The sequence below is a fragment of the Podarcis tiliguerta genome, assembly GCF_965153285.1.
Source record: "Podarcis tiliguerta genome assembly, chromosome: 11".
In the NCBI taxonomy this organism is placed as follows: domain Eukaryota; kingdom Metazoa; phylum Chordata; class Lepidosauria; order Squamata; family Lacertidae; genus Podarcis; species Podarcis tiliguerta.
Window position 1 is genome coordinate 3313412 of NC_139544.1, and position 27232 is coordinate 3340643.

Consider the following 27232-nt stretch of genomic DNA (forward strand, 5'->3'; position numbering starts at 1 on the left):
TGCCGGTGTTAGTATTTGCAGAACACTTCTCTAGTAACAGCCAAGACCAGGCTGAAGGGGAGGCCTCTTCTCCCAGCATACTGCGGAAAACAAACGTTGAGATGCGGCCGTAGGCTTGAGGCTGAGAAAGGGAGAAGCGGAGGAGGAGGAAACAGCTGTAGGGAAAGCCCCATAACGTTTGGTACTTACCTCAGGAGCACAGTAAGGCATGAATAGGCAACAAAACGGTTAGCTCCCTCCCTCTGCCAAAACAGAGGTCCAAAATGCTGACAGGCTAAGCAGGTGTGTGGCAACCTCAATTCCTAAGTGCTAAAGGAAAGGCTGTGGGGTCGATATAGGAGGATATTACAGTAGTACCTCGGGTTACAGACGCTTCAGGTTACAGACTCTGCTAACCCAGAAATATTATATCGGGTTAAGAACTTTGCTTCAGGTTGAGAACAGAAATCGTGCAGCAGCGGCATCAGGATTCCCCATTAGCTAAAGTGGTACCTCAGGTTAAGAACAGTTTCAGGTTAAGAATGTACCTCCAGAACGAATTAAGTTCTTAACTCAAGGTACCACTGTATTGAGGTATGGAATGCTAGCAATATCTGTGTTACTTGTGCACAGGGCTGAGCCTAGGAGAAGCGTAATAAACACAGGAAGACAGAATAAGTCCATAGGCTCAGCCCTGTGCACAATTAACACAGAAATTACTATTGATTAAAGCAGTTCAAAATCATGTCAAAGTGTAAGTAGATCAATAGGTACCACTCCGGCGGGAAGGTAAACGGCGTTTCCGTGCGCTGCTCTGGTTCGCCAGAAGTGAATTAGTCATGCTGGCCACATGTCCTGGAAGCTGTACGCCGGCTCCCTCAGCCAGTAAAGAGAGATGAGCGCCGCAACCCCAGAGTCGGCCACGACTGGACCTAATGGTCAGGGGTCCCTTTACCTTTACCTTTAAAAGATTACAAAATGGGTACCCAAATGCATATTTGGGTTGGGGTTAAATGTGGAAGATACCTGCCTTAGATGAAGAAAACTGCATTTCTTCTGTCAACAAGGCAGCACCTGTAAATGATAAATCAAACTTATCTAACTTAGAAATACAGCCTGAACTTGATCAAAATTAAACCTTGTTCTGGGATTATTTAGATGCTTACACCTGAACCATAGCTATGGGAGGTTTTTTGTCCCAGCTGAAGCCTCCAGGGGGCGCCATTAAGGCTTCCAGCCTCTTTGTGTGTGTCTGTGTGGTGGGGAGCGGCAAACTGAGTCTTTAACCCAGATGTTGTTGTTGTTTAGTCGTTCAGTCGTGTCCGACTCTTCGTGACCCCATGGACCAGAGCACGCCAGGCACTCCTGTCTTCCACTGCCACCCGCAGTTTGGTCAAACTCATGCTGGTACCTTCGAGAACACTGTCTAACCATCTCATCCTCTGTCATCCCCTTCTCCTTGTGCCCTCCATCTTTCCCAACATCAGGGTCTTTTCCAGTGAGTCTTCTCTTCTCATGAGGTGGCCAAAGTATTGGAGCCTCAGCTTCACGATCTGTCCTTCCAGTGAGCACTCAGGGCTGATTTCCTTCAGAATGGATGCGTTTGATCTTCTTGCAGTCCATGGGACTCTCAAGAGTCTCCTCCAGCATCATAATTCAAAAGCGTCAATTCTTCGGCGCTCAGCCTTCTTTATGGTCCAGCTCTCACTTCCATACATCACTACTGGGAAAACCATAGCTTTTACTATACGGACCTGTGTTGGCAATAACCCAAATGAAATACGGCCTATTTTCACCCCTGTTTACAATAATTACCCACTTGTTATAAATCCAGAAAAATGCCAGTTGTATTTCACACAATACTTTGTCTGGCATCATGCTGGTTTTTTTCCTAAGTCCTAAACAAAAATATTTGGTTGACTGGGTGGTATTCAATAAAGTTTTACTCAGAGTAGACCCACTGAGATAAAAGAACATGACAGGTTCATTAATTTCATTGACACTACTGTGAATAAAACTTTGTTGAATACCACAGCCTGAAAGTCTCTTGTTAGGAAGCTGATATATAGGCCTCATCCACATGTCTTTGTTCCTGATAGTCACCCCAGATTCTAGGTCCAAGTACATGTCCTAAAGATCTGCAAGTCTGGCTGAGTCCTGGCAGTGGTGTAATATGATTTTGTTTTTTAAGTTTAAGAGTGTGTTTTTTCATATTAACTGATGACAAAAGCTGTAGCGCTGAGGGATGAATCAGGGTCTTTCCACACAATCCAGTCTGGATTCAATTCTTTGAATGTTTTCTTCCTAATGTGGGAGAGAGTTCACTGTCTAGACTACTATTCAGCAAACAACCAAAGGAAAAATTCATCAGTAGGAAGCTCTCCCCCCCCCCCCCCCGAAAAGCCTTACAACTTTTTTTTTTTACAACTGTTGTTTGATTAGACTTTGATATGGAAATTTTTATATACACTAAGAGCTTTCCCGCTGTCAGTAACTATAACTTGCATTATATTTCTAGAACTCAATGTAGTAATAACTGAGCTTCGTCATGTAAACATTCCGGATGGGAATTCATAATACTGATGGATATAATCCAGTATAATTCATAATACTGATGGATGAATCCCAGCAGTGTTGCAACTAATGTTAAACATGATCTCATATATTTTAGACCATTATTTGAGAAAATAAATAGGAGTAGAGGCAGCCAAATGCTCCATAAATGTTTTGAAAATTCACACCAGGGCTATTAAAGTACTATCTGCAGGGAATCTCTCAAGAAATCGAAGTATGTTTCCTTGTTTGACTTCTTCAAAGTAGGTATAGGTCAAGCATGGCCTGTTTATAGCGTTTTGCAAGCAGACTGTGAATATCTCCCAATAGATACACCTTGAGTACCCACTGAGTTCTTCCCTTGCCCTCGCAACTGACATGGAAACTGGTGGGGCTTGTAGTTCCAGTCCCTTCCTCAGTGGGAAGTAATGCTTTGCTGTGGAACTGGAGTGCTTGCTGCTACATCTGCTCCTTCCCCTTCTCCAGCCCCAGATAAGTGGGCCTTGGGGAGGCAAGAGGAGGGAGAGGTTGATGCCGAAAGCAGTGGCTGATGCTTTGAGTACCTTCATTCATTTTGGACATGCTCATTTGGAGCATACACCAAAGATCAAATTGAGTGGCACTTTTCACTCTTTTTCCTTTAAATTGTATTCAAGAATATGTACAAAACAGAGCTAAGATAGCCAGTGGGTAAACTACTTGGTTTTGGCAACTGCAGGGCAAAAGCAAGGCACACACCAATATTTATCCCTTCGTCAGCCTTCATATCTGATAAGATGCAATGCTGATACCTGAATATACAACCAGGACTTACATAATTAGCAGCAGGTGTGTGCATCACCAAACATGAACAGACAACTCACATGCAAACCAAAGAAGAACAGTGTGTTACATAGCCCAGTAAATTAGAACATTACATTGGAACAATTTTTGCATCCAATTCTGTTACTCTATTGTACAGCCCTGATTTAGTTCAAATGTTGTCACCACACCTAATCCAATGTGACTGATTTTCTCAGACAGAATGTTATGGTATATATAAAGGGTGCTGATCCTTTTCCACCCTGAGGCCAGATGGCAGTGCTGGGTGGAGGCAGAAGCGGAAGTGGGCACGGCAACAAGTGCAAATGCTGCCTTTCTCCTCCATGCAGACAACCAAAAGACACCAGAGCTCAATGGCTCATTCCAGCCAGGCAAAAACAAGAGGGTGGAAAGTCAGCAGGGTCATGGAGTGGGGAGCAGCCTGGAGGGGGCATATTTGGTTTCCCACTCCTAGTATACATGCTGAAGTATAATGTCTGGGGATAATGGAAAAATGTGGGAAATTGTTGCTTATCTGTACTATCAATGAACTATGGCTTAAGGACAACGTTCTTTGAAGTCTTAAGAAATTGGAAGGCACACAGTTGTATTAATTCTCCATAGAGTATGAAGAATTTGTTGCTCTCTCAGCTGTAAATTATATTCCTAATGTTCTTTAAATTAGAATGTGAATTTTGGATGAATCACTGGATTTGGATTTATCTTAAGCTGCACAAAATACTGGAAGTTGTTTGGGTTAGCCTCTGAGTGATGGGTAATTTGTGGAACAGCCAGGCAGCTGTGTTATGTTCTGTTTATGACCTTTTGGGGTGGAGTTTTGTGGAAACTGTAGAGGGGAATGTCTTGGAATACAAGTGTTTATTAATTTCTTTTTTTCTTAGTGGTCTACTGGCAAATTAATTCATTGGACAGCAGAGGGGTTGCAACATAGAAGGGTTCAAAGATGTGAATAAAATTAGCTTTGGCAAAAATGTAAAATTCTATTGTTATATAATACTTGGAAAGTCTCTTACCTCACTATCTGATGCATGTTTACTCAGAAGAACTCCCACTGTGTTCAGTGAGCTTACTGCCAGGTTAATGTGCATTGGATTGATGTCTAAGGCTGTAATCCTATACAAACTCACCTCGGAACAAGTCTCATTAAACTCACTTTTAAATAGGCATGTATGGGATTGTTCTGTGACTTCAGTATAGCATACTTTAGAAAAAACCCTCTTGTTGATTTTATTCCACCTGCTTCACTGCAAACCATGAGGTAACAGCCCAGTATACTTTCTTTTATTTTCAGCAGGAATAACAGAGTAGAAAGCATGGTGGGGCACCTCCACTCACCTGACCCCTTGTTGGTCAAATAGTTGCTGCTTAACCGGAGGTAGAGGTGGAGGAATGCCAGACTGACTCCACAGGTGTACTGCACCAGCCTTGCCACTACCTCATGCCTCTACTTTTTTGTAAGCAGCAGCAACCCACTAGAGGTCAGCTGTGCAACAGTGCCCTGCCATGCCATCTGCTGCTGGAAGCAGAGAAGGAGCATTCCGTTCAAAAATGTTGTTCTTGATTCCTCTATATTTTCTGTTAAATTGTAGGTCAACATATCAGATGACACAGCAATTCTTCAAACAGCTCTTGTTTATTCAGAGGCCAGAACAGAACTGAACTGAAGGGCTCAGTCAGCCTGCTTATATAGAGCTCCAGTACCATGTAACTGTAACAATTTTCTAAAACTATCCAATCACTGAATGTCACTTTCGATCCCTTATTTGCATAACTATCTACAGTATCCCCCTGCTGGCCCAGGGTGAGAACTTCAGTACATAACATTTTCAATGGAGTAATCTCCATTGAATACAATAGGACTTGCTTCTGAGTCTACTTTTTGGATCTGGGTGTTGCTTATGGGCATTGATGCAAAAGCACTTGTACTCAGTCTGCTCAGCTCCCCTTGCATTCTACATCTTCTGCCAAATGCTTCACACTTCGTTTTAGGTAGGTGAGGGGATATAATTAACTATATTTTATTCCCCTTACCACTTGTGGTTAAAAGTGTGGAGCCGAGCAGAGTTTAAATCCCACCTTAGGCAGTTTAATTAGAAGCATAAGAACTAGCTGTTAGGCTGATCTCCCCTTTATTACCCCATTTATCAAAGAAACATGCTGCAAACTGAAATGTAAGTTTAAAACATATCGTTTACTCACAGTTGAGTATTTGTATTTAGCAGTAATTGCATTCAAAGTAACTGAAGGTAAAATATTTGTGCAAAAACAGCTTCAGGCATGTGCCTGATGCTAGAGCAATTGGAGGCACACCCTCCTTTTTGGCTGGCTGAAGAGAGAGTGTGGGGGAAGGAAGAAACAGGAAATACTTATTGGTGCTTCTTTCCTCCCGGAAGAGGAGGGGAAATATTATCACATAGAGCCTTTTCTACCATTTATGTTTCTATGGTCTGAGTCAGCCTATTAGCAATACAACTCTATGGTCTTAACCGCTTCACATGCTAACTAGCAAAAAACATTCATTGTTAGATTTGACTGAATAGCTCCCACATTTTTAATATTCTGCTTTGTTGTTTTTTCATGGTGGCATTTGGAAATAGTCTGCTTATCCCAGCCCTTTTAAAACCACGTGTACCTTCATATTCTGCTGCTGACATGCTTGTACAAAAACATCTCTCCTTAGGATAGATGACACCAGCAGCCTAAGGATTCATTTTTGAACCTGCCCATTTAATGCACTGTCTCTAGTCTGAATGTGTGACCCTCTAAACAAGATGAACTGGTTGTTGCTGCTATTCCCAAGTAATTGAGCCCTTTGGTCAAGTAACTGAGCCTATTAAGTTTGCACAAATAGGGACCTATGAATAATTCAGAGGATAGGGTGAAAGCAAAGAACTCTTTATTCTTCTGCCCCCTTCCTTTCCTTTGAAAGAAATTACCCATTCCTCCCCCCCCCCCCCCCCGTTCTTTCAAAAGAGAACAAAAATTATCTCCCCCACTCCATTTCACCATGCAAAAGAATCCTTTGAAGGTGAAAATTGAGATCTGAGGATATTCTCTGTTGGGTATACATCCTGAGACCTCAGTCTATGAACCCTTTTTTGGTCCAAGGCATCATTTTGCAGTTGCAAGTGTTAGACACAATTCCTTAACTTGGGGGGGGGGGAGGCAATTGGAGCACCTTTTACAGGTTTAGAGTGATACGCTAGCTGCAGCACTATCTAGAGACAGGTGATTTGGCCTCAGTTCGTCATGGAATAGTGCGTCTAGACTAGACTACTGCAATGTGCTCCATGTGGAGTTGGGAATTTCAACTGGCACAGAATGCAGCTCCCTGGTTATTGGTGCAAATAATGAGTTTGGACCATATGACACCATTACTGAAACAGTTGCACTACTTACCAGTGAGGTTTGGGGCTCAATTTCAAGTTCTGGTTTTAGCTTTTAAATCCCTATATTGTTTTGGACCAGATTACTTGAAGGACTTCGTCATCTATATTCTTCCTTTTTATGATAAACTCAAACACAATCTGGTTTACACATAAAAATATGAAATTACAAAATAAAAATACTTAATAAAACAAAGCATGAAAATTTTATGTAAAGTAGCACAGCAGGCGTATGCCACATTACGCAAATGAACAGTAAATGTTAAAGGCAATCAGCCATGTTCTCCAGTAAGGTGGGGCTGTGCACACTTTCTCTAGACATTGTTTAGAACAGAATTGAGCTAATTATATATATTTTCCACTTCTAGTTTTTCAAATTTACTATCTTTATAAATCCTTTGGGGACATCATGAAGAGTGAGGGCAACTCCTTGTGAGCATCACATGAGGAAGATTTGCCATTTGTTTTTGGGCTGATGGGTCCCTATTTCACACCCACCCACCCAACACCCCTTGCTCATTTTTATTAATGCTAAACATTCTGGAGTGCACAATCCAAAAGCAGTAAGCAAATGCTGGTGAGCCATTTGGGGATTCTTTTCTGGTAAAAAGATAGTTTGGTTTTTGAAATGTGGCCAGTTATCTATCAGTATTGGTTATTAGTCTTGCTAATACATTATTTTTTTCAGCTTTCAAGAGGCTTAACAAGAGGTTAACAACTATCTCTTGGGAGGTTAAATGAGTGCTGAATCAATTAAGATTAATGAGTTTTTTCTCTCAGTCAGTGATTCGCCTAGGAAAGGATGCAACTTTGATATATTTTGCATCTTTCTAGAAAAAGTGCTATTTTTCTAGAAAAAAAGGTGCCAGAACTGAACAAAAACCCTGCATCTAGTTTATTCTACATACCTTTAAGGGGGGGCTATCCCTGCACATACCACATAATTCTGAGTCAGAAAAAGCAACACGTGAAGCAACTCTGAAAATCATGTCTGAGTCGCGGTGGTGTTAAAGGGCCAGTTGTCCTGAGGCTCACACATAGAAGGGAAACAGCATTGGCAAACAACACTCTACATCTGTGTTTGAAATTAACAGATCCCTTTTCTTCTAAGGCAGCTACCGTGCTCAGTGAAAATGTAACCCAGGGCCAGGAGTAGCTTCGGTACTTTGGGTTTGCCCCATGCTCCATATATGCTGGGCAATGACTTGTGTGGAGAGTTACGTTCTGAGAGTCCATATATTCAGCCTGCAAATTCAATCAAACTGAAGTTCATTAATTCCTTTTTTCTGGATCAGAGAAATGCTACGGATGTAGTGTATCTTGATTTCAGTAAAGCTTTTATCAAAGTCCCCCATGATATTCTTGTGGAGAAACTGGTAAAATGTGGGTTGAACGAGGCAACTGTTAGGTGGATTTGTAGCTGGTTGACCGACCGAACCCAAGGAGTATAAGACGCACCTAGTTTTTGGAGGAGGAAAACAAGAAAAAAAAAATATTCTGAATCTCAGAAGCCAGAACAGCAAGAGGGATCGCTGCGCAGTGAAAGCAGCAATCCCTCTTACTGTTCTGGCTTCTGGGATAGCTGCACAGCCTGCATTCGCTCCATAAGACGCACACACATTTCCCCTTACTTTTTAGGAGGGAAAAAGTGAGTCTTATAGAGCAAAAAATACAGTAGCTAATTCCATAGAAGGCAGAATCAGAATTCAGTATGTCTGTAACAGATTGGAGAACTGGGCCCAAGCTAACAAAATGAATTTCAGTAGGGACAAATGTGAGCTTCTGCACTTAGACAGGAAGAACCAGGTGCACAAATATAGGATGGGGGGCACCTGGCTTGCTAGCCAGTACATGTGAAAATGATCTAGGGGTCTTGGTAGACCCTAAGCTTAACATGAGACAACAGTGTGATGCAGCAGCAAAAAAAAGGCTAATGCTATTCTAGGCTGCATCAACAGAAGTAGAGTGTCCAGATAGAGACCTGTCAGGAGTAAGTATGGACCAATGGTACCAAATAGTATGGGAAACAGCCCTACTAGAAAAATTAACTAATAAACTGAAACTGACACGGGGACAAACAGAAGAAGACGCCTTCACCCCGGTATGGCTCCCCTTTATTATATACACAGCCCAACAGGACAATGACAATAATCCACTAACAGCATACAAATCAATATGGCTAACCTGATCCAAAACACCCACCCACCTCACTCACATACGAAAACAAAGATCACCACAGCCAATCACACCCTAGGCCAACCCCAACCTCTCTCACCACCAAAGGAACACAAACGAACAACACAAACAACGCTGACCCCAAACTCTACATACATTAAACACAATAGAAACACCGCCACCCAACCCCAACCCCTTCCATTTCCCCTCTCTCCACCCCCCTCTTTCTTTTTTCTTTTCTTCTCCCCCTAATGCCTCAACAAATGAAATGGATTTGTAAAAATGTTACATGGAAAAACAACAACGAGGCATTACACTTACTTCTGTAAAACAAGAAAACCCTTAATAATATTTTTTTTTTAAAAAAAGTATAGTGTCCAGATCAAAGGGAAGCAATACAGTGGTACCTTGGTTTGCAACCGTTTTGGATTACAACCACGTCAAACCTGGAAATGCGTGTCCCTTTTTTTGGATTACAATGCATTTATTATTATTTTTGGATTACAACCCCTTTGGGGGGGGGAGGCCCCACTTGCGAAAGCACACTTTGGGTTACAACCTGTTTTGGTTTACAATCAAACCTCCAGAACAGATTATGGTTGTACACCAAGGTACCTCTGTAGTACTACTCTATTCTGCCTTGGTCAGACCACACCTGGAATATTGTGTCCAGTTTTGAGCACCACAATTTAAGAAGCATATTGACAAGCTGGAACATGTGCAGAGGAAGACAACCAAGATGATCAAGGGTCTGGAAACCAAGCTTTATGAGGAATGGTTGAGGGAGGTGGGTATGTTTAGCCTGGAAAAGAGGAGACTGAGAGAAGATATGGAAGTCATCTTTAAGTGGCAGGTCCATTGTGTGGAGACGATGGCTATTTGGTGACAAAGAGAAGGTTGAACTACTCAACACCTACTTTGCCTCTGGTCTTCACCCAAAAGGAAAGTGATGCCCAACCTGGTGATAACAGGATAAATGATGTAGAGGAACCTGCAGCCCAAGATAGGAAGAGAGGAGGTAAGCAAACACCTGCCTACTTTAAACAGGAGGAGATAAATAGCCATCTTCCAATAACTCAAGGGCTGTCACTTGGTAGACGGAGCAAGCTTGTTTTCTCCTGCTCTGGAGGGTAGGACTTGAACCAATGGCTTCAAGTTACAAGAAAGGAGATTCCGACTAAACATTCAGAAAATCTTTCTGACAGTCAGAGCTGTTTGACAGTGGAACGGTCTCCCTCAGGAGGTGGTGGACTCTCCCTCCTTGGAGGTTTTTAAGCAGAGGTTGGGTGGCCATCTGTCATTTATGATCTAGTTGAGATTCCTAGATGACCCTTGGGATTACTTCCAAGTCTATGATTCTATGATTCTTATTCCCTACACCCAGTGCTCCAGTGCAAGAGGTGTTTCAAATAATTAGAGTCCTCCTTTACATCAGAATGCAGGATAATGATCCTGGTTGTTAACAAACAATAGTTTCGACTGACCACAGTTTTCCCAGTTTGGGTGTAACTTGGGAGTAATCCCAAATTTGAAAGTAGAAGCCTCTTTCTCCATTCTCCGCCTTGTGACTGTGCTGAATGAGACAGGGGGAGCACATGAGCCTGAGGCTCATTCCTATGGTGCTAGAAACTCTAATTTAGTTCTGCATTTGAAACAGCCCAATATATTACAAACTAAATGAATACAAGAACCTTGAACCTGGTCTGACAACATAGGGCTAGCCAATAGAATTTTTTTTAGCACTGGTGTTACATTTTTTAGCACTGGTGGTTGTCTGTCCCCGCCAACTCTTTACCTGCAGCATTTTGCACAAGCTGGAGCTTCCTGACCAGGCGCAAGGGTGGCCCCACATGGAGCACATTGCGATAATCAGCTCTCCAAGTTACAAATGCATGAATCTCCATGGCCAAGAATTGCCATAGTAGCTCTAGCTGGTGAGAAGGATTGATCCAGGAGACTCTCAAAAGAACAGCAGCAAAAAGTACGGTAAATGCTTGAATTTGCAAACCCAGAACCCAATTTTTTATTTTTAGAAAATTGGTCACAGCACAGCTGGGCCCTCAGTTCATATGCTGCCCATGCCTACTTCAAATGTCGGGTGAAATAGAGTTATTTAAATTAAGAAAATTTAAGTTGCATATCTAGTAATTTAAATAGTAAGTAAGTAGTTAACATTGGAGAAATTAATCAAAATGTATTTGTTAATTAATATTAGGTACAGTAATTTAAAACATGACTGTTGAGTATGCAGGAGATTAGTAGGCACCACAGTGTCCTCTAGTGACAGCAAGACTTAACAACAACTCAGGTACACACTGTGAGAAGGGGGACCCTGGAGAAGCTAGAGGAGCCTGGCTGTACACAGCAGTTCTTAAATAAGGACCAAAACAGAATGGCCACCACAGTGGAAATTTTTGAAAAATAGGACTCTCTTTTGTACGTTCACCAAAAGAAAAAGTTATATGTCTCTGTTCTGTGCTTTGTACTGCCAAATGCAATCTATGTTGGCAGTAGTGAGATTTGGTTCAGGGTGGTCTTGCTCAGAGTTTTTTAATCCATGCCTTTTTGCAGCTACGGTAATTGGAACACTGTATTTTAAAATGTTTGCACATATTATGTTTGTTCAGATTTATTGCCACATATACAAATGAGAAGTTACATTATGCAATCAAGAGTATTGATTTGTTTTTCATTTCTTGATTATTTTGGTCAAAGGGAAAGAGGAGGGGAAATCCTTTGATCACAAACCAGCTCATTCCCATAAGTGTTTTTTCTCCCCTTGTGTTGGGCACATTGCAGGTATATTTAATAAGAGCATTCACTAGGGAAATTATGTTAAATAGCGGGTAGACATAGCAGACGACGCAGCGATTTCTCCAAAGCAGCTCTTTATTTGTAAGCTGGAACAGAACTGAACAGCAAACAGCTCAGCCGGCCTGCTTTTATAGGCAGCCGGCTGTCAACATTGTGGCAACAACAACCCAGGGTTTCCCGCCTAAAATAACTGACGTGGACCTGAGTGAAAACTATATACACAATAGTCCTGGTGGCCAGGGTGAGAACTTCAATACATAACAAATTATTGTTTGGATCGGGTTTAATACCATATAGGAAAGAGAAAATATTTTATTAAAATCTTTCATTTGAACACATAAACATTGTTGGTCAAAGTGAGGCCTATGCTTTATTTTTTTGCAATTGTGTTGCTAGTTTCTAGCAACAAAAGATAATTTTATATATTTAAAGCAATAAGTGGCATCTCCGATGTACAGTGGTACCTTGAGTTACAGAAGCTTCAGGTTACAGACTCCGCTAACCCAAAAATAGCACCTTGGGTTAAGAACTTTGCTTCAGGATGAGAACACAAATTGCACGCCACCGGCACAGCAGCAGTGGGAGGCCCCATTAACTAAAGTGGTGCTTCAGGTTAAGAACAGTTTCAGGTTAAGAACAGACCTCCGGAACGAATTAAGTACTTAACCCGAGGTACCACTGTATTTTATTGCAACATCTCCCTGGAAATTATTAACATCATAAACTTAGTATGCATATTCATGGCCTCATTCTGTTTCCAGTCTGAACCTGGCAGAGTGGGAGCTCCCATCAATGAGTGTAGAAGAACTGGTGGAATCAATGTCCTTTTGTTGCCTAGGGGAATCCTAGTTTTACGCAAAGGCTTTAATGTTTGCATTACTTTTTGCATGTGCATTAATTCCTCATACTTTCGTTTCTAGTTCCCTGAATCTGAAGTTTATCATCTTGATTGTATGCATATAGCTAAAAGCGAAGTGGCACACTCTCCTCAGCAGCAACACAAAGCACTTATTTCTCCTGACCAAGTTGAATTTTGAAAATCTCACAGATTTAATCTACAGCAGAAAATAACGAATGGCAATGCTTGCTTTTGTATAACATATCTATGTATAACATATCATACACATCCAATGTTTCAAAAAGCTAAACTCTTTGTCAGACCATGTTGTCTGGAATATATTAAAACAGATTAGGAAAATTACAAATTCAGCCCTGTAGTTTGAGGAGCAGGCGCATAAAGTTATACTCCTTTTGTGTCTTCCCAGAATATTCACAGTTCCACCTTTTTGAAAGTTTGATGATCTGGGGAATGTTTCCAAGCCACTTTTATTTGTATTAGTGGGAACATGAGAGCATTTATGCTTCAACAAACAGTCAAGCAGTTATAGATAGAAATTTGGCAGGCAATGATGAGTACTTGAGCTTTCATTTCCTACTTTTATTTTGTTTAATTTCCATATTTGTGAAATCAAGCATTATTTGAATCTTCTATGGTACATTTTATTGTTTAGTTGTAGGATTGGAATGCATATAATATTACCATTATTATTAAAAAAAATTGAGGAATTGCATGTGAAGTATAGTAGAAAATCTTTATGTGTTTTATTTTAAAGTGTCCAACAGCTGCATTTGTCCCAGTGCTATAGGTTAATTCTGTTGTAGGAAGAATATGGGTTCTGTTCAAAATTGAGCTGGACAAAAAACCCTTTTGAATTATCTGTGGGAACTGGATGGTTATTTTACCTGACAACTTAATCTCATCCATATTACTATTTCATTTCTTTTTACTGCTCAGAAGCTTCTAGAGACTGGATTTCCCCCCCCCCAATCCTTGTGGGGTTTTTTGTGGGTGATTGACACATTGATGTACTAACATGAAAGTCAAGGATAACCTGGACATGAACTGTACTGATTGCTGCTAATTCAAATGTATTAGCAGACTCAGCATAGGAAAAGGGCAGCAAGACTAGCAGTAGTTGCTCACAATTCCATTGCTAACAGAAACCACAGTTATACCTGAAAGCAACCATAAGTTGCCTATTATTTCAGTGCTCTTGGACAGATAAGTAGTCTTACCATTTAGACACTACAGAGTTAAGCATTCTGTAAATTGTTTAAATAAGTTGTCCTCCAAGACATCAGCAAGTGGTTGATGGGGAAAGTAGTTTAGGAACCACTGGTAGATGATATAGATAGATAGATAGATAGATAGATGATAGATAGATAATAGATAGATAGATAGATAGATAGATAGATGATAGATAGATGATAGATAGATGATAGACAGATGTTCTTCCTGTAACTATGAACCACTTCATGCTTGTAAAAACTTTTCTGCCTTGAAAATTATGAAGATTGAAATTTATTGCAGTCTTTTAACGCTGTATATTGGCTTGAATACTTTGAGAAAGGTTTCTCTTCTTTGCTTTGAGACACTCTCCCCCCCCCCCTCCCTCTCCTCCTTGGGCTTTTCTTATTTTTTTGTTGTAAAATGACTGTTCACTGTCTTTCCCTAGTCGACTACTGACATGGAGAGATATACAGCATATCATTGTAAGGACTTCACGGGCAGGGCATCTGATTGCTAATGACTGGAAAACCAATGGGGCTGGTTACAAGGGTGAGTATTCCCTTCCTATTCATCATTGCAAACCCTTTTTTCCACCTTCCAAAAGAGAAAAATCTCATACGCTTTGCCTGCCAGTTAGAGCTATTCTATTTTGATTAATAAGACCATGAGGTTAAACGTTTGGGAAGTCTGCCTCCATGTGGCTTTACCAGCCACTTGTATCATGTAGCTATGCCATATGCAAGTTAGAGGAAACCTGATTGGAACAGTTAATATAGGTTGATTTTGGAGGCAAAAATGCTCTTCAGCTAACTCTTAGGCTGGGAAGCCTAAATGTGATTTTTAAGCCTGATGTTTAGCATAGTATTTACAACATTATGATTTTTTGAAAGTAGTGATCAAAACAACCCTTACCTAGAAGTAAGTTCCTTGAAATCAGTTAGACATATTTCTATATTATAAATTTAGGATCATGGTATAAAACAGGGATAGGGAACCTGTGGCTGCCCAGATGGTGGACTCCAGCTGCCCTCAGCCCTGGCCACCACGGGCAATGGACAGGAATGATGGGAGTTGGAGTCCAGCAACTGCTGGAGAGCCACAAGTTCTCCATCTCTAGCACAAAGGAAGCTAACCAACACATAGTTCCAAGTTCAAGTGCACCAACAAACTTCAAGATGTAAACTATTAGCTGTATGCCACCATTGTGCCAAAATAATAAATGACATCATTTACCACATTTGCAGAAAGTTGTTTTGTTTTTTTTAATGGTAGTCCTGGGGAAAATATTTGCCAATGCAATATTACTAAGCTTATATGATATTTCTTTTATGCAATTTGTATGGATATTTAATTTCTGAAAAACAAAAAAGCATATGCAGTAATTTAAGAAGGAAACATGACCCTTTCACCTTTGGTTCCTGAAAACAATAAAACTAAAATGGGCTGCATGCAAGTGGTGGGTGAAGTCAGGCAAAAAAGTGGGTGGAGAAATAGATGGGACTCTTACCTTTGCCTGGTGGACTACAGTCCAGCCATGCAAACGTCCTCTATCCAGGCAAGCAGCAGGCATTTCCGGACACATTCCAGCCCACAAAAAACAGGCCACGAAGGTGCAAAGCATGGCCAATTGGGGGAATGGCCCAGGGAAGAGACATGGCTGAGGGAATGTCCTGGGAGCTGGGTAGAGAGGCCACGAGGGCCACATTTGCTCCCCAGGGCTGAGGTTCCCCACCCCAGATGTATGTCATCAGGCAAGACTTGCCAGCTACTTTTCTCTGGGCATATTTTTGCATCTGTGCCCTATCTTGGCTCGGTATCATAAGCACAAAAATATATAAAATGGTAGGGCCGGAGGAAAGTACACTGTGCCATATTATGTGGGATATTGAGGCACTATTTTCATGTGGGATTCATTCACATGCTGGCAGATTCAGATTGCACAAAGTTGAGTTAGAGTTCTTGGAACAACAACCCCCCCCCCCCCCAAAAAAAGGACCCAATCAGACCTTTTGCAATAGGGGAATTGGCTGGAAAATGCACTGTAAAGAGTGAAGTAACAATTGCTTAGCACAGCATCATATAACCCTGCAAACAAATCAGAATGAATGTTCAAAAAACAGCCAATGTTGTCTAACCAAGCAAACTTCGTGCAAACATATCAGGATGAATAAATAGGTTGTCAGGAATCAACCAAATTCTTTGCATCACATTTTGTTTTCTGTATGTGCTCATACATGCTAATATCTAGAATACTATTTTTGTCATGTTTTCTGCCATAGTGGCAGTAATTTATGAAAACTATTGTATTTTACAGTATTTGTCAATATGTATATATGTGAAACATTGCAATATTCATATGCACTTGCAGTAATCCTGTGTCTTTTACTTTAGGCTGCTTTTGGGAGCCATCTGGTATATGTCAACCATATTTTAGGGTGGGGTTCACACACACACACACACACCCCACTGCCTGATTAATGCCATAGATGAAGGGATACCAAGAACAGAATGTGACCTAACAAAATTGTTCTATAACCTCATGTTGGATTTGGAAAAAGGGGAAAAACTAAATGGTCCCCATCACTGTGGAATTGAGGAATCAACTTTAACCCAAATAAAAAGAATAGTTTTAAGTAAATTAGTTTGGCAATGAAAGCTGAGCAATGGTTCCAATAAAACTGTAGCTCTCTCTAAACCTCTTGTTAGTTTTGGATCAAGGAAAAGCAAATGATTTAGATTAAATAACAATATCCAACTTTGAATTTAATGTGAGAGGGGGGAGAATTGCACACTACTGTTGGCAAGAATGGATCGGTACTTTACTATTGCACATGGCAATATTTCGTTTAATATTTCACTATTGTCCTCAACTACAGCCAAGAATAACAATTAAATGCCTGTTTTTCATAGAACGAATTACTCTGATCAGACTGAGTTTCTTGTAGAAATGTACCATCACTCTCTTGATGGCTGAAACATATTTCTTCCATGACATGTTCTTACTAAGGCTTATTTGAGAAATTAAGGAAGCAAGCTTCTAAAACTGATTTAAGCTGCAATCCTAGCCCCACCTGCCTTGGAGTAAACACCATTGAATTCAGTAGGACTAACTTTGAGTAGACATGATTACTCTTGGTTACACCTTCCTAGGGATTCTATAGAACACTGTGGGACACTTCTGGGAAAACACGTTTAGGATTTCACTGTAACACAGGATGCGGGAGAACTGCCTTTTTCTGTGAAAAAATGAATAAGAAGCAAGTAGGGAAAAGGAAAGAATGCCTTTCTTTTGAAAAGGGAAATCAGAGGAGTAAAACAGCAAAAACCTGAAGGAGTCTCAAACTCAACAAAGAGTCAATGAGAGCTGGCACCTGAAAGTGGGTCAGCATGCCTTTTCAGTGGGCTGATTAACTTGCTTGCATGGCAACGCTGTGCCTCAGAGCCGTTGCTCCTACCGATTTTAAGCCAGAAAACAGATGGAAAGAGCTAGAAATGCACCCATTGCTCCCCACAGTAATGGGAGATAAATGTGTGTGTGTCTGTGTGTGCGTGCGTGTGTGTGTGTGTGTCTTTATATTTGCTCCAGCTATGCATGTTGGAGAATGGGCTGCTAGTATTCACTATGACTATTTAGCAAACAGTGTTTTTAAATTCCCATCAGCCAAATGAATTCAAATGTATTCATTTTTTCAGCTCAGAAAACTACCTTTTTATTTTCTAACTGCTTATTTATAGTGTGCTTTAATAGAAACAGAAAGCTTAATAGACTGTAGCGTGTCCTGCAAGGCTCCTTTTCAACCTGCTACTTCACCTCATACAACTTTTAGAATAATTAATAAAAGCTCACTCTTGCAAAAACAAGGGAACATCCCTTTTCTGTCCTTTCTTTGTAGGCCTCAGAACTATTGATCTCTATCTGCTATAGCTTACAACCCTAGGCGCTAGGTCCCAGGGGTCCTGCTTGCTGTGGTTCGCACAACATTTTAAATGTGGGGGCCGGGCACCCACAAGGCACAGCACAGCTGGGCATACACGCCATGGGGCATACTCACACAACATCACCAGGCCCCTCTATGTGCACACACCATACTCTGCTACATGCACGAGGGATGTCAGCACGCCAGGGGTGTGATGACATGCCCCACATGCCCTGTGGTGTGTGCACACACACACCGTTGACATCACACAGCCCCAGGTACCTGCAGTCTTTTCTACATCAGGCAAAGACCTGTTTGTTTAGAGGTCATAGACTTTTCAACATAACTTTAGCTGATTTTAACTGCTGATTGGTTGAGTTTTTATTATCTATCCAGGATGACAGTTTTGTGTTTAGCTGCTTTATGTGTAATTTTAATATTGTGTGCCACTCTGGCAACCCTTTTGCTGAAGAAAAGTTATACAAATAAATAAATTAGCAGTAATGGTATTCATAGTATTACAGCTGTTATCCCATGGGGATTCAGTGAATCCCTTGTGTAGGAATAACCCAAGCAAGACTAGGGTCCCTTCTTGGATTAAAGACTATCTAGATAGTCAAAACCACTGGAGTTACACCTCCCAGCACATCTTCAAAGTTTCCTAAAGATCCTGTAACCCTCCAGGACTCTACTGAGAAGCAACGCTAGCACATATACTAATTAATGGTTTGTTGGGGCAAGGGCATAGTTTATGGGGGGAGGGAGCAAGAAGCTGATCTGCTTTTTCTCCAAATCAGACATCTCCATATCCCTGTGGCAGGTCTGTGGTCTGCAAAGCACCAGTATTTCAGGCAGGGAGATATGGGTATCCAGTCTCCTTGTGCCATACTTGATATCCGGTGGTATGGAGAACAGATTACGAAGTTCTTTTCATAGCAGGAACACTGACATATGCAGGAGCACCAAAAAGATGGAGGGACTTTCCTTGCTCTGGCAACTAAGTGAGGTATAAGTGAGGCTTTCAGGGTTTACGATTGTTTATGGCAGAGGAACATAGCAAAAGTCAAAGAATGAGAGAAATAATCAAGCAGATGCCATATAGCATTTTCCTTTTCTACTTCATGCTAGCAATCTGGCAATACTTCATTGCACAATTGTATAATGGAGGTGAGGTGAAGCTGTGAATTCCCCTTGGGGTGGCCTGAGTCCAGATGGAGCTGCCATGATGAGCTCCTTCACTTCAAAATGTAGCTCTACATCACTGTCACAGGGGACCATTCTGTGTAGTCTAGAGAAAAACTAGGCTTCAGAACTGCACAGTTCCAATATTCTTTAAAGTAAGTGGATATTTCCCTCGTTTACAATACCTAAACAGTCTAAAAAAATTACTTCTTTTGGAGAGTCAAGCTAGTTGAGAACTGCATCAGCAGGTGTCTGCCTTCCGCATGCTTCTACGCTGCTTTTGTGAGTCACAGGTCACTTTGCTTCTTGGCTCACAATGAGATCCCTTGCTACAATACTCACATTGATGTAAAAGTACACCTGAACATAATAAAGACATGTATTTAGAGCAGCAGAGAGGCCGCGGTGGCCTTTGGTGGCACAGAAATGACAGTATTTCATCAGCCTTTTCAGGTAGAATTTTGCAGTTCGTGATAAATAAAAGTATATATCCCACCCATTATCTTTCCAAGAAGTTGTTAATGCAATTGCATTTCTAACATGTTACCTGAAAGGAGTCTTATAGCACTGCCAGAGGCTCCTGAAATTGATAATGTCAGGTTCAGCAACAGTAGCAATTCTAATTTAAACATATAAAAATGGATAATGTTTTAATGGTGTGGTCACATGAGTAAGCACATCTTTTTTGTCAAGATGTAGGGGATTAGCTGTTTTATCAACTCTGTAATGATTTCCCAAATTGCTGTTATTTAGTCTGTGAAAATGATGGGCCTGTCTCAGTACCTGGAGCTGCTAGCCAAATCCATGTGATTGGGGCCTTTGAAGTGTGAGCATCGCAGACAGCCAAATATCAGCTGTCTGGAACGGCTGCACATGGACGTCCGTAATAGCACCACTGAGGCTGTTTTGATTTGGCTGGCAGGGGTCTAAATCACTTGTGTGTATGCATTTTTGTTTAAAATGGCAGGGCACATGTTAATGCTACTCTTTGTTCATCTCAAAAATAAAGTTCTGAAACATTAAGTGTACTGTCTATCAGCCATGGGAAGTTAATGTGGGTACTACAACATTGGGCGGTAATCTTTTTCTCAGGAGTAAAAAGATAGACTTATTAAATAAAATACATTCAAAATCAAGTTGCCAATAGGAAGGTAGCTTTTTCTACCCATAGCTTGAAGAGTGTGATGCAATCAGGGTGCTAGCTCAACTACATATGCAATTCTAACATGGTTTAATAGATAATTTCCATCAACAAATGCTTAAAATTAACAGTAAGGATTACTGAATTGCCTTGAAAGTTATGAGTCCTAGAGCACATGATAACTGTGCATGATACATTATACAGCTAACATAAGCAAAACTCAGATTTAATAAAGAGAAAAAGAGCTTACAGTATAAATCTATACCATAGTCTATGCTGTATCATATTCAGAATTCCACAGTAGCGAGCACCATGGTGTTTGTGGATTCTGATTATGGCTTTTACTCCTTATAACATTCCATCCTTTCATTCTAAAAGCTTGGGAAAAGCATGAGCTAAGGTGGGGCAGTGCTGCCCAAAGAGACTCAAAGATAATCTGGTTCACACACGTGCTTCACCAGGCATTTTTCTATTGCTTTCTGGTATTATAGAATCTCAGGTGTAGGTCTGGTTGATGCAAACATTGCCGTTCTATAATTATCATTCTGCAAGCCACAGTTTTGTTTAAACACTATCTCGGCATGCAGCCACATACAGAAATGTTAATGTGAACCAGGTGATATCCAAAGATTGCAGGCAGTCACTTCTGTGATCTTAGTTGCAATTTTTCCAGCTGCCACAAACTCTGTAATTACATTACAATCACATGGGGGAAATTGATTGCACATGTATCTGTGAATCAGACCCATATCTGACTTCGCCAGTTAACAATTGAGCAATGAATTTAGGTATGATTGGCAACTATATGCAGTATGGTTCTTGGCAATTAGGCGAGGGAGGAGAATTAAGAGGAATGTAGCAGTAATGTGTGTTGTATTCTATGAAAGAGCATAGAATTACTTTGTAATTGTAAACAATTCTGTTTATGTTTTGCAGTTAGCCACCTATATGGATTTGGATTAATGGATGCTGAAGCCATGGTGATAGAAGCAGAAAAGTGGACAACAGTTCCTCCACAGCATGTGTGTGTTGAAAATACAGATCGGCAAATCAAGTAATGCTTGTTGAAGACGTTTGTTGACACATATGCATGCATATATATTTACTGTGGCTGTACATTGCAGCTTGTATTTGTTTGGTTTTCTGTATGATAATCCTAAGGCAATGGTTCTCAAACATATTTTTTTTCCTACTGGGCATATGAAGATTTCTGAGATTCTTGGCAGATCACTGAATTTTGTGCTTGTGTTTTACAAATCAAAGCACATATATAATAATTCATATTTTTAATTATTATTTCAGTGCCAACATTGTCATTGAAAATATTGCCATATTATAAAAATCATGGTCCCTAGGCCAGGGCCTTGTTAGCCTGTGAGACTCACAACAAGCCAATATGATCAAGTGCCAAGTCAGCAATTAGCTTCTCCTCTGGGTGGTAGAGATGCAGAGAAAATACCTTCTCAGCTGCGGTTCCCCAACTGTGGAACATTCTCACCTGGGAGACGCACCTTTTTACATTTTAGGCACCATGCCGTGCCATTCCTTTTCTTCCATGTGTTTGATTGTTGACCCTAACCTCTTTTTTGTAGTTCTGGATCTATTGGTTAGCTTTGATATACTAGATAACAAATTATATCATTAATATAATATGCTTTGTGTTTAATAATAATATATAGACGTTTGAGAGGAATCCATCTAGTGACAGCACTCAGTACACTTCTACCTCACAAACATTTCTGGGTTTGGGTCCAAGATCTACGCTCTCACTCCCAGTCCATGTCGGCTCTAGATATATGATCAGGGAGGTCTATGCATGCGCAGTCTGTACCATACACATGCTTTGCTGAGACCTGCAGTTGAATTCATGGAAGTCAGGACTAGAGGAAAATGGGTGCAACATAAATCCCTGCCCCCTTCTGTACATGCATTCACTGAGTTCACACAAGGAAAGGGACGACTGCAGCAGGTATGATACCAGGTGTTTTTTGAATAAAGAAATATATTAAGGATATTTGTGCTGCTGTTCTGTGAATGTCAGTTTATGCAATTTCCATTCAGACTGATTTTTTATTTTAATTAAATCCTTTGTTACTTTGATGAATACTGTACGGGTGCTGTGCCCATACACAGCGAGGTCCCTGTGGGGCTCAGTGGACTGTTTCTTCACAGCATTGTGCTCCCTATGCATTCCATGCAAACACAGATACAATGCCCCAGGATATTATGAGCAATGGCAATTTTGTACATAATTCTGCTGCAGTCCTCCCTTTCCATAATTCAAAAGTTATTTGTGGTCTGGATCTCAGGTTTCCTATCTCAACTTTTCTGTCTAAGGTGGTATTTATCAGGCCTAAATCTAATAATTCCAATCAAATTATAATGACAGCCTCATGGAGGCTTATAAAAGCCTGGGCCAAAAGTAAACTAGAACATATTTGGCAGAGAAACCAGTTTAACAATGTATAGAGCTTCTAACACCTTGGGGTTGGTTGCTGTTTCTACCCTTCACCTCTCCAAGCCTGCCTTGTTTTTTGGTGGCCCTGGCTATAACTTTTGTTTTTGACAAGCTCACTTCCAAGGATAGTTACTGATTTACATGATATGGAATCTACCATACATCATAGTGCATGTATCTTTAGTTGCTTCACAATATCAAGCTGTGTGTGAAAGTTATCATTTGGTTAACACGGTTGTATGAACCAGACTTCAGGGACACGTATGGTGGCTTGTGACTTAAATGTATCATCTCTCATTTGTGCCTTCAGAAGAGGCTACTCGTACAGCTCAAATAATTTTTAATAGAAAAACATGAAAGATCATATAAATTGTTTTCTGGAATCTGGAACTTCTGTAAACTAATTGGCTTTCTTGTTAACTGTGGTGATGCTTATCTTTTAGCCTGTAGTACTATTTAAGTGAGGGTATAATTGATTTCATCTAATGAATAGAATGTTAAGCTTACCCAGGCATGTAAAAAAAAAGGCCTGCTTAAACCTATTTCTGTATCACCAAAATTCAATACACAGTTCAAGGATAAAAGTGATTTATAAGAAATTATTTGTAGTATTCACTGGAGACCATGACTATGTTGGTGTCTTTGAAACAGAACAATACGACCAGATAATATTCGTAATGGACCAGATAATGGTGTCCGTTCAATATACAAAGCAACAGGCTGCGCAGATAATGCCAATCACCATGTCATCTACCTGGAACATGTCGTTGTGCGCATCACTGTCACACATCCCCGGAGAGGTGACCTGGCAATTTATTTGACTTCTCCTTCTGGAACAAAATCTCAACTATTGGCTAACAGGTATAATAATCATATTCAGCTTTCAGTCCAATAAGGGTTGACTGTCCAGGGTGTACCCAATTTAAATAAAGGCAACTGGAGAAACCGCTTAGATATGTCTTGGAGAGAATAAAAAATGAAGTGGAATTGGAGATCTGCTGCCACTGTTAATATCAACAGTGGCTAGAATAAGGCTGTAATCTTTAGCGTTGGGCACAATAGATTTTGACAAATCCTTGAGGGATGAGATCATTGCAGAATACAGAGGAAGTGAAACAAGATCAATATTGCAAGACGATGGTTGATGGAGGAATAGCTGCTAATGACATGCTGTTAAAGTTGTCCTTCCAAAATAAGGATAATGCCAGAGTGGATGTTCCACCCTGTTGTGTCTGCCTGAGTGTTTCACTCATGATAGTATCATAAACCTTAGTTCCATTGTTGATCTTGTCTGTCCTTCTTGTGTTCTGGTGCTGATCAAGAGCGTCTAACTGGATAGTTTATGAACTCTGATTTTTATGAGGTTGTTTTCTGGGGGAAGTGGACAAGTGGCCCAAGAATCCTTTAGCATAATCAGTTGGTTGGGTTTGAGTCAATGAAATGATGAAAAAGGCTTGTCTATTAATTTTAATGGTCTGGCTAGGGCTATTGTCGCTTTAGAATTAATACTGCATAATGTGAGGACTTTTTCAGCTAAGTCTCCAGAGTTGTTAGCTAGTGCTCTCGCATGACCAGGTCATGGGTGAACTTTTGTCCTTCCAACTTCAGTGGCAGGCTGTGCGAGCCCAAAATTCTGCACCCCTGCCTCTCACCTTCCATTCTGTTCAATTCACTACATCATAGTTGCAACACCCTTTGGCTTCCCCTAGACTCTGCGCCCAGTGAAGCACAACCCGCTGCACTGGCCTAAATCCACCTCTGAGCAGGTGACACTTCCACATGTGCAAGTTGCCGAGTCTCCCAACTTGGTGTAAGTCTCCCAGGTTCTGACAATTCCTTCCTCACTCTGTTGCATGTCCCATATTGATCTGGAGAGTCTCTCAACTGGAGAGCCAGTGTGGTGTAGTGGTTAAGAGCAGTAGTCTCATAATCTGGTGAACCGGGTTCGCTTCCCCGCTCCTCCACTTGCAGCTGCTGGGTGACCTTGGGCCACTCACACTTCTCTGAAGCATCTCAGCCTCACTCACCTCACAGAGTGTTTGTTATGGGGGAGGAAGGGAAAGGAGATTGTGAGTCGCTTTGAGACTTTTTAGGGTAGTGATAAAGCGGGATATCAAATCCAAACTCTTCTTCAGCTGTTAGGATCAGCTCTGAAGAGTGCACAGACATGCATGGGGAGGAGGGGACAGGACAGTCACATTATGCATGCAACATGCTGCATGAAAAGATTTGGATTGGAGCCTCAGTTAGCATACTTGCTTACAGCACCATCATTTCACTACTAGCAGAATGTCAGATTTTGTGATCTTTGGTATAGCTGTTACATTTGGCCTAATCTGCTGGCACTGCGAGCCTTAAACTACATTTTGTTTGGCTCTGTCTAGATAATACACAAAATAGAGAAATAAAAAGAAAGGTACATAAAGTTCAGCCTGCATCAAGTACATAAATTCAAATGGAAAACAATACATGGTTAAGTATTGGTGGGAAAGAATTATGCTCATGACTTCTAAGTCAACTTTAGAAGCGTTAAACTTTGCCTATAGCATACCCTATGTTTGTCAGGGGTAATTGGCAGGTTTTATTTTAAGGTTATCCTCAGTAATATTGGAAAGGTAGGTCATCAGTGTCTCCCCCACCCCCATGCTTTCCTTTGAAGGACTGCAATACCTCAAGGACCCCTCTCCCCATATAAACTGACCCAGACCCTGTGGTCATCATCTGAGGCTCTTTGTGTCTCCACACCATAAGAAGTCCAGAGAGTGGCCACACAAGAATGGGCCTTTTCTGCAGTGGCTCCCCTTTGTGGAATGTTTTCCTCTGGGAGGTTCATCTGGCGCCTTCATTATACATCTTTAGGCACCAACGAAAACATTCCTCTTCAACCAGGCCTTGGGCTGATTAATATTGGGCTTTTAAAATGTGTTTGGGAGGATTTGTTTTGTTTTGTTTTGTTTTTGTTCTAACTATTTATTTGTGCTTTTATCTTGTATTTTTATATTGTTAACTGCTCTCAGAACTTCAGATGAAGGGCTGTATATAAATTTAATTTATTATTATTATTATTATTATTATTATTATTATTATTATTATTTCTGGTACGCACTTTTAAAAATGTCTAAAAGTATGCAAAAATAATGTTTACAGGGTTATTTTCTTTCTAAGTAACTGAAAATAAATGTGGTGGTCTGTTGCTGCAGTTGAAAATGTGCATCATCATTGTTCTGTAGAAAAGAGCTTGTCTGAATACAGAAATGCAATAAGGATAGGATAAGCAATGCTTGAAAACATTGTTGCATGTTGTTTGTTTCAAGAATGCCTTGGCAGCAGATATCCCCACTCCTTGGTCAGTGCTGTGTTGCTACTGACTCAGACACTTTTTTCAGACACAGTGAACCTTGGATACACATGATTAATAGCAGCAATTCACATGTTTTTACTGAAGTCAGAAAAATCATTGATTCATCATTAATCTTGTGGGTTTGATTTGGAAGTGATTATTGGGAGTGCTTGAACTGCAAAGATGTATTTAACACTTGAACTCTTAAAACGTAAACAAATCTTCATTGTGCATTTTATTAGACAGTTAAGCTATTACATCAGACAGTGTTAGGGTTTTGTCTATGAATACTTCAATTTTTAATGGTGGTTACTCATTTTAAAAAACACCTTAAGGTAGTAAAAATGGTAAGTGTTTGCTTTTAGGTATTGGTTGGATTCTGTTGTCATTTGCTGGAGTCTTTGCATTGTTTATAAAAGTTATGACAGTTAACACCTCCCTTTTCACGTGGTTAGACTGGATATTCAAGGGACAGAACAGAAGAAAATAAGAAGAAAACGCAAGCTTAGAAAGGGACAGGGATCACATACTTTCAGTGAGACTCATAGAATCATAAATTTGGAAGGCGCCTTTAAGACCATCTGGTCCAACCCCCTGCTCAGTGGAGGAATTCCAGAGCAAGAACGTCTCCAACGCTTCTCCTTGAGGAGCTGTAGTGGGGGTGGCCCATCCCCATCCCTGGGCAATTGGTTCCATCGTCCACGTGTTCTTGTTACCAATATGTCTCTCCTGATATTGAACCAAAATCTGCCCTCCTATAGCTTAACCTCAATAGATCTAGTGCTGCCCTAAGCTATGGTTTATTTAGCATATTATTGTGAGAAAATAACTTTCCGCAGCTAGCAGCCCCAGTCGCAAGAAATGGAACATGCCATCTTCAGAGGCGATATACTTCTGAGAATCCGATCCTGTGGGCAGACAGGAGGGTGGGAGGGCCCCCACACCTTGCTTCTGAGTTTCCTCAGAATATCTTGCCAGCCCCCGCTGGAGTCCATGGAACTTTAGATTGATCCAGCATGGCAGATACCCTGACCATCCACTGAATTACTGAAAGCTCTTGATCAAACTGTGAAAGCAAACAAGCAAAATGGACTGTTCTCCCCTTCAGCCTGTTGTTTTTTTATGAGATGCTTGCTTTCCACTGTTCCATTCTATTTTTTTCAGTGAAAAATATAATTCTAAAAAGTATTCTACCCATTTTTAATGCTGTATAGCCTACGCCCCTACTTCTCTCCCTGAACTGGATGTTGATGAAACCTCCAAAAGGCCCTGAGTGTTTCTGTTGATATAATTGACAGAAACAAGTGCTGTTCCAATGTATTAGCATCATTCCAGGCAGGCAGGCAGTGAATAAAAAATAAATAGATTCTATGGCTCTGGGGAAATAAGTATTG

General features: G+C 40.7%; 1 protein-coding gene across 6 annotated transcripts in view; it reads left to right on the forward strand.

The window, feature by feature from the left end:
* The window catches only part of PCSK5 (proprotein convertase subtilisin/kexin type 5), a 154834-nt gene that overhangs the window by 112225 nt on the left and 15377 nt on the right, over positions 1 to 27232 (forward strand). For all 6 annotated transcript variants that reach the window (XM_083403368.1, XM_083403373.1, XM_083403369.1 and 3 more), the window contains exons 10-12: positions 14246 to 14349; positions 20977 to 21094; positions 23150 to 23359. In XM_083403368.1, the coding sequence (XP_083259494.1) occupies positions 14246 to 14349; positions 20977 to 21094; positions 23150 to 23359 (432 nt within the window). The remainder of the gene's footprint in view (positions 1 to 14245; positions 14350 to 20976; positions 21095 to 23149; positions 23360 to 27232) is intronic.